The sequence below is a fragment of the Lotus japonicus genome, chromosome 4, assembly GCF_012489685.1.
Source record: "Lotus japonicus ecotype B-129 chromosome 4, LjGifu_v1.2".
Taxonomy (NCBI): Eukaryota; Viridiplantae; Streptophyta; class Magnoliopsida; order Fabales; family Fabaceae; genus Lotus; species Lotus japonicus.
In genome coordinates, this window is record NC_080044.1 from 74152519 (window position 1) to 74166479 (window position 13961).

General features: G+C 34.4%; 3 protein-coding genes and 1 long non-coding RNA gene across 5 annotated transcripts; 2 read left to right on the top strand and 2 right to left on the bottom strand.

Moving 5' to 3' along the window:
• Nucleotides 1-1087: 1087 nt before the first annotated feature.
• Nucleotides 1088-3409, top strand: LOC130716173 (uncharacterized). 2 transcript variants are annotated; one of them, XR_009011881.1, is made up of 3 exons: nucleotides 1088-1209; nucleotides 1394-1487; nucleotides 1959-2888. It is a non-coding gene; the product is annotated as an uncharacterized LOC130716173 (long non-coding RNA). The 2 variants fall into 2 exon arrangements; XR_009011882.1 differs by lacking the exon at nucleotides 1088-1209 and adding an exon at nucleotides 2898-3409 and having other exon boundaries at nucleotides 1330-1487; nucleotides 1959-2054.
• A 1503-nt stretch (nucleotides 3410-4912) lies between these two features.
• LOC130713348 (acyltransferase Pun1-like) lies at nucleotides 4913-7059 on the bottom strand. Its single transcript, XM_057563120.1, has 2 exons — nucleotides 6931-7059; nucleotides 4913-6633 (listed from the first exon to the last, which is right to left on the bottom strand). Exons 1-2 carry the CDS (start codon nucleotides 7057-7059, stop codon nucleotides 5236-5238), a joined length of 1527 nt encoding a protein of 508 aa, XP_057419103.1. The 3' UTR covers nucleotides 4913-5235.
• Nucleotides 7060-7400: 341 nt separating this feature from the next.
• LOC130710693 (stemmadenine O-acetyltransferase-like) lies at nucleotides 7401-8918 on the bottom strand. The gene has a single exon (XM_057560043.1). The coding sequence runs from the start codon at nucleotides 8916-8918 to the stop codon at nucleotides 7449-7451; it is 1470 nt and encodes a 489-aa protein (XP_057416026.1). The 3' UTR covers nucleotides 7401-7448.
• A 1137-nt stretch (nucleotides 8919-10055) lies between these two features.
• Nucleotides 10056-12798, top strand: LOC130710694 (jasmonate-induced oxygenase 4-like). Its single transcript, XM_057560045.1, has 4 exons — nucleotides 10056-10373; nucleotides 10511-10758; nucleotides 11035-11362; nucleotides 12374-12798. The coding sequence occupies exons 1-4, from the start codon at nucleotides 10131-10133 to the stop codon at nucleotides 12623-12625; spliced, it is 1071 nt and encodes a 356-aa protein (XP_057416028.1). The 5' UTR covers nucleotides 10056-10130; the 3' UTR covers nucleotides 12626-12798.
• Nucleotides 12799-13961: the final 1163 nt, after the last annotated feature.

The window sequence follows — 13961 nt, forward strand, 5'->3', positions numbered from 1 at the left end:
AATATTATAAAGTGATCAATCCATTAACATATCTCTGTCCAGTGTCCACTCTTCACTCTTATGTCTCTATCTCTTACCACTTGAGTTATCTTTTGAGGACTATAACAGTTGAATTACATATTTAAAAATAGAATTTTTAAAATATGCACCTATCTGGACTCCCGTATATACACAACACATGGGTGGCTGCAGCTCAACAGAACAATATGTTATAGTTTGAATCAAATTGTTGAATATTTTAGACAAATCTACACCAACTATTATTTCATGATTATTTGCTGCCTATGAAAAAAAAAACATGATTATTTGCAAACACGATAGGACCCACTGTGAAGATCCTGGATCACAATTCATGGCTTTTGTTGATAAAAAATAAAAACAATTCACGGCTTTTATAAACCAACATTAATTAAACCAACATTAATTAATATGATCAGTAACTCAGTTATCCCTAACAGAGACTGTTAATTATAGCTATAGTTTTTTTTGTTCAAAGTTGCAATATATCATGGGCAATCGATGCAAATCCGCTCGAGTAGATTCATGGGCTTTTGTTGCAGTCAAAAAAAAATATTTATGGGCTTTTTGGTTGCTATAAGTTAAAAAAATTAGACTTAATTAAATACGTTTTAGTCTCTCATTTTAAACTTTAAATTAAACGTATTTAAGCTCATGTTGTACATTGGAAAAATATTTTTAAAATAATTAGAATATAATTTTATAATAATATTCTTAAATACAATAAATGTTATAGATTTAAAATAAAAAATATAAATTTAATATTTTGATATTATATTATAATTTTGTTATGAGTTAAATTTAATATATAAATATTGAATATTATTATAAGTTTGAATTTAACTTAAATGATTTTTTTTGAAAGGCCAAAAGAAAATACATATACAACATTCATGTGTGTCCTTATTTGTAAATTGATTTTTCTTTTTGCACCGTCTCCCATATGCTTACAATCGTTTCATGAAGTGAGCTATTACATTCTCTATTCTCTTACGCTATTTACTTTCTTAGTACTATGACATGTATAACATATATGGTTGATTTGATGTCGCAGGTTCCTTATCTGAATATTCTCAGATCAAATATTAATCAGAGGGTTTATTTCAGCTTCTGAGTTCATGACACATGCTGAATAATAAGGATTAGATTAAGAGAAGAAGGTGGATGATGGCAACAGAACAATAGACCAAGGTAGAAGTTCTGATTATTCATATGAAAATTAAGATTAGAGCTGCAGAATCTGAGTTTTAGTGTCTTATTAATCTTTAATCAATTATTTTGTGCTGGAAGGGGAGAAAAATTTGTATTGGAGGTGTTTGATCCGACGAACTATGTTAAGAATGGGACTACTTTCTACTTTCCTTTGATTCTGTAGGTTGTAACTGAAGAATAAACAGGAAGGGAATGATGCTGCTACTGTTGCAAAGGAGAAACACTCAGCAAAGGAAAAAAATCATAAAAGGAAAAAGGTGATAAAATGTATATGCAGTATACATTGAGATTTATTAGAAACATGAGATTAATACAGTATGTGAATAGTGCATATCTAATCATCTCAAACAACTTATTCTCATTCATAGGGTTGGTTACTGTGTCTTTGGGTTTATATTGAATTTTTTTTGATCTACCTAATAGAACTAGAATTATGGGAGTTATATTCATGTCTTTTGGCCAAGATTTGGTTGTCTATAGTTATTTGTTCTTTTTTCTTTCAATGTTGATAACACTTATTATGTCCAGTATATTCTTATATATGCAACTTGATTATCATCTTTCTATGGTGTCTCACTTTTTATCTCCATTGGAAATTGGGAATGAGAACTTTCTTAGTATATTTTAACCATTTCTAGGTTTGGCATGCCTGCTCAAAGCATCATCAGTGCAAGCTTATTGTAGCTATTAGCTAAATCTTCTGATTTCTTTAGTTATCTTTATTTCAGGGCTTTTCCATGGGAGATGTATGATGGAGACCATAGTAATAGAAGATTTAAGGAAGATTTTGGTTTCATCTATTATAAGGCAGTGTTACAAGTAAGGTATATACTCTCTTTTTACAATCTTGATGTTGTGTTCCTGAGGAGTGAGGAAGAATACCACTGATATGTATCAACCTGAATAGAAGTAACTGCACAACACTTAAAAACTAATATTAGAAGAAGTTTGAGGTGTAGAAGCTTAGATAAAGTGATTTGCTGATTCTAATGGATTTGATTAGAACTCTAGATTGTGTTTATGGTAAAAAAGAAAAGACAGGGTATTTTTGAATCTTTACATTCCCACTACTTTCTTTCCACCCCATGTGACAGTTACAACCTTTTACTTCCAATTTCCAAACAGCTGCACCGGTTAAAATGCACCCCTTCATATTCTAGCTGCTTATTTCCAAGAAATTTTGTTTCAAAATTCAAATTTAATTGCAATTTTTTCCTTTCTTGCCTGTCAAACAGTCCCATTATAAAAATTCAAATTAACAAAAATCCTTTTGTTTTTGCTTCTTCTATCTGCACAGCTCCTCTTTACATGGCTGTTTTTGCATACTTAAGAAATTGCCCTTTCTAGCTGCATATTGCAGCTTATCTTTTGCAGCCTATATTGAGCAATAGTATAAATGAAATTATATACAGCTAAAAAGTAGAAAGTTGAATGTCTTGCAAGAATGTATAGTTGATAAATACTAAAGGTATCTTGGCTGATATATTTATCCATGTCAGAACAGTTTTGGGGAATTAGAAGGTATCTTGGCTGATATATTTATCCATGTCAACGAGAAGTAATATTTTTTCCTTGATTTGTTCCCTGTTGGGTTTTTATGAATTTTATGTTTTGGTTTTCATTTCAAGCTATTACCATTCTTACTCTTATTTATTTATGATTAGCAGTCAGTTTTATATTGTTGGCATCGGTATTAGAGCAGCAGTGGGCAGTGGCATCAAGTTCCGGATGGCTTATAAATGAAACTCTAAGAGCCTCTATTTATTTAGTCTTTTTTTTTTCTTTTCTACATATTGATATGCATGAATGATTTCTGTTAAAATCTCATTTACATAATAAAAGTCATATGATCCTGGGGTACATGTGGTCTTGGAAATTATTTTTAGCTTTTATCTTTCCGCACCTCTTAATTATCTTCAGATTGTCAAGTCTTCATTTACATGTTTAGGCTTTACATATCTCTGTAAAAAATGGCTCCCATGGGGCGTACTTTCATGCTGATCTCTTTTCCCTTTTGAATTAGTTTCTTGCTGTAATTTTTTGACTTGAAAATCTTTGGATTATGTTCTACAATTCAAGAAGTCATGATAGAGGAGAAGGTTCACATTAACATTGTTACCATTGGAGATTTACCTTTATTTTATTCCCATTAAATAATGTATTCACTTTTATTTGTTCACTGTACAAGCTAATTTTCCTTTTAATGTTGTTTACAAAGAAGTTTTTGAGAACGTGTGAGCAGAAATTGACGGTCATGATCGCGGTCACTGTAGAGTAACTTAGCTACTGTTTATTAGACACCGTAAAACTGTCCCCTTTTATGTTTTGGTGAATTTGAGGTTTCGCTAACCAATCTTCTTATTAGTTAATCAGTCGTTTGCTTCGCATTTTAGACACTTCTATTTCATATTTGTTTATTAGTTATTCTACGGCACGAATTTCAAACAAGTGATTCAATTTAAGACTTTTCCGCCACTATGCTCAGCGTATCAGACTCTTCAATTTCATCCGTTGTTTAATATATTTAAAATAATCAATGTATTGACTCACGTATAAAAAAAAACGTATTGATTGATGTATCAAATACGATAAATCCGTCCCCTTATATGCTTTGTAGAATTTGAGATTTCGTTAACCAATCTTTTTATTAGTTAATCAATCGTTTACATCGCATTTTAGACTCTTATATTTCATCTTTGTTTATAATATTTTAAAAAAATCAACGTATTAATTTACGTATAAAATACGACATATGTATTCCCCGTGCATCGCACAGGTTAAAAAATACTAGTATATAAGATAACACAAGGGGTGCTATGACCCATATACATTAGAGAAGAAGAAATTTAAAAGATATGTGTTATGAATTTGATTTAGTATTTATCGACATAGCTAAGATAAGAAATAAAAATTCGATTTGTTTTTATGAAAAAGAAAATATATAGAGAGGGAATATTCCAGCTCAAACCAATTTTTTTATAGGGAGCTAGCTAAAATTGGCAAGCTAAGGGGAAAACAAAACAAAGAAAAACCATCCCTCTAAAGGAAAAAGAAACCAATAACCTCCTTGTTAGAATATAATATAAAACAATTAAAGTGACCTTTACCTGACAACTTAAGCTTTTGAAATTAAGTGGTTGTTTGACATGGTATCAGAGCCTTTATGATTGAAAGGTGGAATTTAAGTGGTACGATCTTGCTCCCCTCACTAATTAAAAAGTGAAATTTAATTAAGCACATGGTAGGCGGGTCTGTGTACTTATCCACGCTTCAAGCCCAAAGAGCTCTTGCGTGAGGGGATGTGTTAGAATATAATATAAAACCATTAAATGACCCTTACCCAACAACTTAAGCTTTTAGGATTAAGTGGTTGTTTGACACTTGTGAGAACGAAAAAAAAAACCAACCTTAAACGGGAAATCAAGAACTGAAAAACAAGATAGAAAGGTCAAAACCAAACACCTAAACCAAAACTGAAACTGAAGCCAAAAACAAAAATTTCAATGCTTAAGGCGGACACAACTCCTTTAGTTCCTTTTTAAGGCGGAACATTGACGGTAACAGAACATGTTTTGAAATAAAGACTAAAGAGTCGTTAGAGGTTTGAGAAGAAAAATCAATATAAAGAGATGTGTGGTAGTTATTTTTTTTCAGAAGGAAAAAAATTATTCATTAATAGAGATTTCAAAATAAACTCTCTCCTATAAGATTATGAAAATGACAATACACACCCAACATCTGAATAGAAATTACACCATCAACAAAATACAAATTCAATCACGCAACAATCCAAAAAAATAAAGATCAACTCAAGAAAAAATTAATTCGCCCCCCAAATCCAAAAGGCTAGTCCAGACCTACAATAAAACCCCAAACAAGGCTGAGCTCGGATAATTCCAAAGGAACACCCCAAACTCAAAAAAAGAAAAACACAGCAAATACCTAAGAGGCTAAGGCACATCGAACTTGACCAACCAAAACATCTAGACTGATGTTTTTTGATTCTTATAATAATGAACGAAGCGAGTCACATTTCTCACGGTTTGGATTCAAAGAAGCATATTGAAGTAGCTCCTCATTGCGCTCAAACACTGCCATGTCTTTCTCTTCCATACTCACAATTGCTTCAATTCCGTCCCCATCTCTTGTATCCATAAGATATATGATATTCTTCCCAGGAATAACACTAGTAGTCACCCAAATTGGTTTGCCCCACCCAAAGTTTGTTTCATACATTGGGAACTTACAACAACTACTAAAAATAAACAATGTTTGGTTCTTTTTCACAAAATCACTAGGCTCCTGCGCTGAAGCTGCTTGTTTTAGGCACTCAGAGATGAATGATAAGTCCTTATTATTTCCTCCAAATTTATTTGGATACACATCACGAAATTCACTTAACCCTTCTTTTATTTTGCTTACCAACTCGGGTAGTTCTCTTTCCTTCTTCTTGTCCACGACCGGGTTGAGCACCAACCACCAAATCATGTTCCCTACACACCTTTCAAGCAATGGAGGAACCATTATTTTGCGAAGGTTGACTACTGTTTGCATCCATGTTGTCTTAAAAGTTAACCCCAACGCAGAAACTGCACACTTGTAAATCCAAGCAGTGACAACTTCAACGCGAGTGGGATTTGGAACCCCATGAGAAGATACCATTGCCTTCAGGGACTTGATTTTCGAGGCTCGGAAAACAAACCTTCTACACACTACCGTGTTGTCTTTCGCAAACACGATTTCAGGGAAAATAGGCAAGTTCCCTTGTGGGAATATTAAAACTCCACCATCAAGTGAAGGTGTGAGTGATAACAACTCTCCTTTTTCTCGATTCATGGTGGCCCAATCATTCACAAAGTTAAAAAGAGTGTTACCATCGCCAACTTTGTGAGACATACACACGCTGATTGCCAGACCTCCACATGGAAAACAGCTAATCTGAATGGCTAAGATACTTCCACCTGGACTCATAAGCTCCCATTCATCAGGAAACAAAGGGCTCAACAATGTTTCAGTGGGGTTTTGGAGGATTGTTGATAGCTTCGCACCTGTGATCATTGTGACAAGAAATGATGCACCTTGGTCGTTGCATTCAATAGAAAGTTGATCTCTGAACCTGCCTGCAAACGGGTAGTATTTGGTTAGAACTTGAGATAAAGATTTCTTGAGCTCACATATTATGGATCTTTGGTCACATTCTTGTCCAACCCCGATTGGCTGGTAAAAGAAAAGTGATGGGGCATAATTTCTTATAAAGATGTGATCTATAAAAGAAAGGGGATAAATTCTGAGATGAGAAGGAGTGGGTGTAGATGGTGTGATGGTTTCTCTAGAAATTAATTCCATTCCTATAGTTTGCTGATGGCCTCTCTTGCTGATAGTACTTCGTTCCACACAAGAATGCTATCACTCCAATGCCTTGTTGAAACAAGTGAATTACACAGCTTCCTATTCCATGACTAGAAATATATATAATTACATTTATGAATAGAAATATAATTCAATCAGTTGATAATATCATGATATGATCGTATCAAGATTTTTAGCATAAAATAGAAATACAATATCAATTAGAAAATTTTGCACGTTTCTTATACTATAGACTATTATTCGAAGTCTTCGCTCGCCACCCACGGACAAACATAATTTATTTTGTGTATCTTCTGACGTAGATCAGGAAAAAATTATGTTCACATGTACACATTTCAGTTTTGACAAATGTAGATGGTGGTCAAAGCTTCGCCCTTCATAGTTCTTACTGTTACCAACATCATGAGCCTTTGACATTAGCCCATCAGCAAGGATTGGACCTGTAAACGAACTTGGCATTCATTGAACCCATTTTAGTTTTGACAAAAACAAAACCACTGTGTTGAAAGAATTAAGGCCTTTTTAAGCAAAAAAAAGAGAGAAAGAATTAAGGCTTCATGTGCACTTTTTTTGGTAAGAAAAAAGGACTTTGGTACTTTGAAAAGAGGAAAAAACAACAACAAATTAAAATGAAAATATATCCCCTAAATAAAGAACCATCAGCTAATCATAATTGAAGCTATAAAAGAGAAACAATTTATATGAAGAAAAAGAGACAGAAAAGCTCTTTCAAAAACAAAAAGACAGAAAAACGTACTTGAATATATGACAAATTAAAGGGAGTAATAAATAGCGAAGAGTAAATCACAAAGGAATTGTGCTTGATAATTTGAGAACAGAGAACAATATCAGTATATTCCACGGTCTGGATTAAGAGAGGCATATTGAAGGAGCTCCACATTATGCTCAAATAAGGTCATGTCTTTCTCTTCCATATTCACAATCGCTTCAATTCCATCCCCATCTCTTGTATCCATCAAAATTATGCTATTCTTTGCAGGACATTCACTAGTTGTTACCCAGATAGGTTTGCCCCACCCAAAATCTACTTCATACATTGGGAACCTGCACCAACTGGTAAATATAAACATTGATTGGTTCTCTTCATGATCAGATTCACAAGGCTCTGGAGATGAAGTAGCTTGTTTTAGGCACTCAGAGATAAATGGTAAGTCCTTATCACTCCCTCCAAATTTTTTAGGATACACGTCACAAAACTCACATAGCCCTTCCTTTATTTTGCTTACCAACTCATGTAGTTCCATTTCCCTCTCATCCACGACTGGGTTGAACACCAAATACCACCAAACCATGTTTCCTACGCACTTATCAGGCAATAGAGGAACCATTCTTCTTCGAAGGTTGACAGGTATAAGAAACGATGTCGTCTTAGAATTTAAGCCCAATGCAGAAATTGCACGCTTGTAAATCCAAGCAGTGACAACTTCAAAGCGCGTGAGATTTTGATTTTGCACAGCGTTGGATTGGGAAAATATCATGGCCGTGAGAGACTTGATTTTTGAGGCTTGGAACACAAACCTTCTGCACACTACCATTTTGTCTTTCACAAACACACCTTGTGTGAAAACAGGCAAGTCACCTTGTGGGAACACTGAAACTCCACCGTCAAGTAAAGGAGAAGGTAACAACAACTCTCCTTCTTCTCTGTTCATGGTGGCCCAATCATTTACAAAGTTGAAAAGGGTGGCAGCGTCACCAACCTTGTGACACATACACACGCTAATCGCCATTCCTCCGCATGCAAAACAATTAATCTGGATCGCTACGATACTTCCACCTGAACTCATAGCTTCCCACTGCAATTCATCAGGGAACAAAGGGTTCAACAATGTTTCATTGGGGTTTTGGAGGATCGTTGATAGCTTTGTACCTGTGATTTTTGTGACTAGAAATGACACACCTTGGTCGTTGCATTCAATGGATAGCTCATCTCTCAAACTTCCTGCAAAGGGGTAGTATTTGGATAGAACTTGAGATAAGGATTTCTTGAGTTCACTTATTTTGGATCTTTGGTGACATTCTTGTGCCAACTTGTTTGGCTGGTAAAAGAAAAGTGATGGGATATAATTACGTTGAATGATCTGATCTATGAAAGAGAGGGGATAAATTCTGAGGTGAAGAGGAGTGGGTTCAGATGGTGTGATGGTTTCTCTAGATATTAACTCCATTTCCATCTTTAACTCTCTTGATGATACTTCGTTCCTCACAAGTATGTTATCACTCCACTGCCTTGTCCAAAACAAATGTATTACACCTCCTATTTCTCTAAACATGAAACCCAATTCGGGGAAAAACATTTCGACCCTATTTTATTATAAATTAAATATGATCCGATCGGCAGGTGATATAATATTAATGATAGACTAGTTTAGTTGATAATAATTTATTTTGTCTAGGCATCTTCTTTGCTAGTGCCAAATGGGAATCTTTACCAAGGGTTGTTCCGCGATGCCTTTGCTTATCATATGATACGGGTAGTCTTTAATTTAGTCCGTCATTTTTTTTTTCAATTCTATGATTTATCATATTTAAAATTGGTCCACCAATACCATATTTTTATTTATATATTATTTATAATATGCTCCTTATATGCAAAAAATCATTTGCATATGTCCAGGTCGGGAAAATTGAACCTGAATATATAGGACTTTGGCAAGGTTGTGAGACTGCAAGTTTGGGACACTCCTCCGCATGCAGAAGGGTTCCTTCTTTTCTTATCCAATGGTTTATTGGACAGCGAGGTGAAAACATGTAAAAATGTGGATATATTAACCGTCAGTAATTAAGTCACCGACGGAAAAAACTATTCAACATAATTGAAAAATCCATAGTAGATACACAACTCATAATCAACTTAACCTAATGAACTCGATTGAATCTTATTTTAGCTAAGAGATTGATTCCCTTGTTGGCACTACCTTAAAACAATTCTTGTTGATTTCGATCAACAAAACTGACGCATATATATTCCAGCATTATTTTATGAACATATATTGTTTTTTTTAACAGAACATTTATTGTTTGTATCACCTATTTTGTTTTGTGTGATGTTTTTCAAGCTTGAAGAGTTTTGTAAATATTAATTTCAAGCTTAATTGATGTTCTTAATTGATATTGCAATCCAAGCATCTACAACTCCATCACAATCTCTGCCTCAAGACAAGAGTGCAAAACGAATATTTGGGATGGAAATGCATATTAAAATGTAGAATTATTGATGAAAAAAACATAATGTATCCAATGTGATTGGATGATGAGTTATTTAACCCAAACTTTATTATGGGTCATTTTGACAACCCCTTTTAATAATAATATTCATGAAAACAATGGAAAAACAACTTTAAAGTCCATGTTGATGATGTTCTCGTAGGGCCCTTGCATTAACATAATGAACAATTTTTTTTTTAAACTATATACACACAAATCAAGTACTATACAAGCCGAAAGCAAGTAGCCAGATAATTGAAGAGGAGTAAAAACATCAATTTGTCATTAACAGACAGGAAAACATGGGTAGCAATGATCTGCTTGTTTCGGAGGAGCAATCGCTACTTAAGAGCGTTGAACAAATGTCCAAGGAAGGTGATGAACCACCATCAGCATATCATGTAGTTGAAGGATTAAATGGCTTTGGATCTAATAAAGATTCTTCAACACAAACTCCAATACCAATCATTGATGTAAGCCTCCTCTCTTCAGAAGATGAGCTACAGAAGCTAAGATCTGCTCTGAGTTCAGCAGGATTGTTTCAGGTGTGGTCCATAAAAATTTACAAGAACTTCATTAGTTAGTGTGTATATATACATGATACTGATGCTTTCTTGCTCCTTGGTTTTATTAATTAATTAATGTTACAATATTTGACATGCATCCTCTTAATTACTAACAGGCAATTGGCCATGGAATGTCAGTTTCATATCTTGACAAAATGCGTGAAGTTGTAAAACAATTTTTTGCACTTCCAGTCGAGGAAAAGAACAAGTGTGCCCGGGCAGTTAATGATCATGAAGGGTATGGATGTGACACCATAGTTTCAGAGAAGCAGGTCCTTGACTGGTCCTATCGCATGTATCTTCAAGTGTTCCCAGAAGAAATACGGAAGCTTTCTGTTTGGCCACAAAATCCTCCTGAATTTGGGTACGGTACAACACTTTATTTATCTCATGGTGATTCTATAGCTTTATCTTCTTCAGGTGGTGTAATAGCTAGTAAAATTGTGAATAGTTAATTAGCTGCTAATTAGCTATGTTCATCTAATTTGCAACAATTTTATAGCAGTGTTTACGTCCACAACTCAAATAGGTGGTGGGCCTTCGACCGCCCTGATTTAAAATGTGTGTAAGAGAATAAGAAAAACACTGGAAATGTTCTTTAAAGCTTAGTCAGTTTTTGATTTATTATGCATGTGTGCAGTGAGGTGTTAGTCGAGTATGCTAAAAAAGTGAAATCCATTGTGGATGATCTACTGAGAAGCATGGCAAGGTCCTTGGATCTGGAAGAAGGTAGCTTTTTGGACCAGTTTGGAGAAAAATCTACACTGGCAACAAGGATAAACTTCTACCCACCTTGTTCAAGACCTGATTTGGTTCTCGGTTGCAAACCTCACACAGATGGATCAGGAATCACAGTTCTGTTGCAAGACAAAGAAGTGGAAGGTCTTCAAGTTCAGATAGATGACAAATGGGTCAATGTCCCCACAATACCTGATGCTCTTTTTATCAATATTGGTGACCAAATGCAGGTAATTACTAATTAAACAAGGTCTATATCAATAAACAAATTAACTAAATGCTTATAACAATCAACACTTATCGCCACTTATTCATACGGTAGTAACAGATCCAAAAACTTCAAATTGTGGGGCAATATATAATTTTTTTTGGTGTAACCACAGACAATTGATCCAAGTCTTAGTGAATTATCTCAACGTGAGAGTGTTTTTCCCATGCACATGCTACACCATTTAAGGGAAATCAAATATGTACTAGTTGAATTAATCGCTCATTAATTTGGAAACAACATGAATAAACATTCATATAAACTGTAATGATATATACACACCTCATTTTTAAAACACTTCATTTTCACCTCTTTTTGTTTCTATCTCTCTCCTCTTACCATCTATCACATCTCATACTTTCTCTCTCATACTTTTCATTTTCTTCCTATCTCTCTCATCATTTCACCTCTTACACCTCAAAAGAGAGGTGTGTAAGTAACATTACTCTTCATATAAATGACTTTGTCTAGCGTCCACGGCCTGTTTGGGTGGTGGACCGAAACATACACTTATATGTAAAAAGATTCGTAATCATGCACATAAACATTTATAACACACGAAATAAGGTTTGAAAGTGGTGTTCTCCCATAAAAAATAGTGAACAGTAAATTAGGTACTAAATACCTGTGAATTTGCTATTTCCACAAATTTGGTAGCATTGTTCGAATTTACCTTTAGGCGTGAGGTTAGAGAAAGCCTAACCTCTTTGTGGATCTAATGTAACCAATTTTACATTGAATAATTGCAAGAGGCAGATAATACATTATGAAAAGCTAATACATATATGATACATATAATTAATGTATTCATCACTTTATACCTTTTGTAATGAGTTCCATTGTACATATGCCCTTGGTTTGGTTCTGTCTCTGTATTTCGAAACTTATTAATTTGAGGAACTAGTGTTCAGTTGGAGAATATATATATATATATATATATATATATATTTAATTTAGTTGGGTATCATTGCAGATCATAAGCAATGGAGTATTCAAGAGCCCAATGCACAGGGTTGTGACAAACACAGAGAAATTGAGGATGTCTTTGGTGGTGTTTAATGTGCCAGATGCAGAGAATGAAATTGGACCTGTTGAAGGGCTAATAAATGAGACACGGCCAAGGTTGTACAGGAACATCAAAGATTATCTCATGATCAACTACAGCTGCTATCAAGAGGGAAAAATACCACTTGAGACAATCAAAGTTGCACATAACTCTGCTTAATTAGAAGTGAGACGATTGATCGCCTTTCCCATAAAAATAAAGATATAAATGTTTTAATGGATAGAGAGACAATGACATTATGATTTTTGTTTCAGTGCTTCAGATGCTGTGAAACATTGACTAGTTAAATGTTTCAATTTCGAATAAGAGTTCATTACCTTGTTTGTTCTTGATTTTGCATAATTAGTTTTCTTTTCTCATTTACTCTTAGAAGTTGTAACACAAAAATCAGAATGATCTAAACTTTCATTCCCAATTAAGTAGAGGACCTTAATAAGGTGTTATATGAACCAATTATTTTAAAAGTTTAAGTTGTTGGATAAAGGTTTCATAACTGTTTTCATTCTAACACCTACCACGCAAGAGCCTACTTGTGTTTGAAGTGTAAATAATGCAAAAACCCACCTATCATGTCCTAATTATATCATGTCAAGAGTCAATTATTTCAAAAGTTTAAGTTATAGGATAAAAGATTCAGAAGAATTTTATATCTAACATAGTTAAGAAAGAGATAAACAATGATGAGTGATATAATCGGAAAAAAAAGGACATATGTTAGAGTTTGATATGCAACCACTATTGTTTTAGAATTTTAATTTAGTGTTGTCTCGACAGGATGTTAATTTTGGTTTATTGAGTCAACGCAAGCCGTAAAAAAAATTCAATTTTAGAGTTAGTGTGACCGACATCAATTAGAGTTGGCTTACGGGAAATTAGTGTCGGTATAGACAAATGCTAATTAAATCACTGGTCAACATAGCGTCCGCGCGCCAACAATTAGCCGCGGGTTGGGGTAGTCGAGGTTACACTCATTGGTTAACTTAGCTTCGACTTTAACCGACGCTAATGTAACATGATCCATTTCGCCAGGCTCGAGGGTTAGTCGTCGCTAATGTACATAGATTTCTCTGCCACTATGATTGGCACTAATACCAAAATCCAAGCTTTTGGTCCATATTAGCGCCGCCTACAAGCTGACGCTAAGAGTAGATCTATACGATCGCCCAATGCTGATATTTTCATCTTATCATCAGCCACGTCACTGCAGGTGTGTTGTGTCGGGTCGTCGGCCCAAAGTCTAGCGTCGATCATTATGACAGAAACTTTGTGTTAGCTTCAAATCTTTTAACATCATCGCTATAACTAACTCTAAAATATCTATAACATTAACTTTTAATTTGACTTAGCTTGTTAGTGTCAGTTTTTGCCTTGTTAGCGTTGATTTCTAGCTGACTGTAACGAGCACTTTTCTTGTAGTCACGTGAATGCAAGAACCACTGAGTGGACACAATACAATAAGTCATGACATTGATAACAATCTGAGTAAGATATTAAT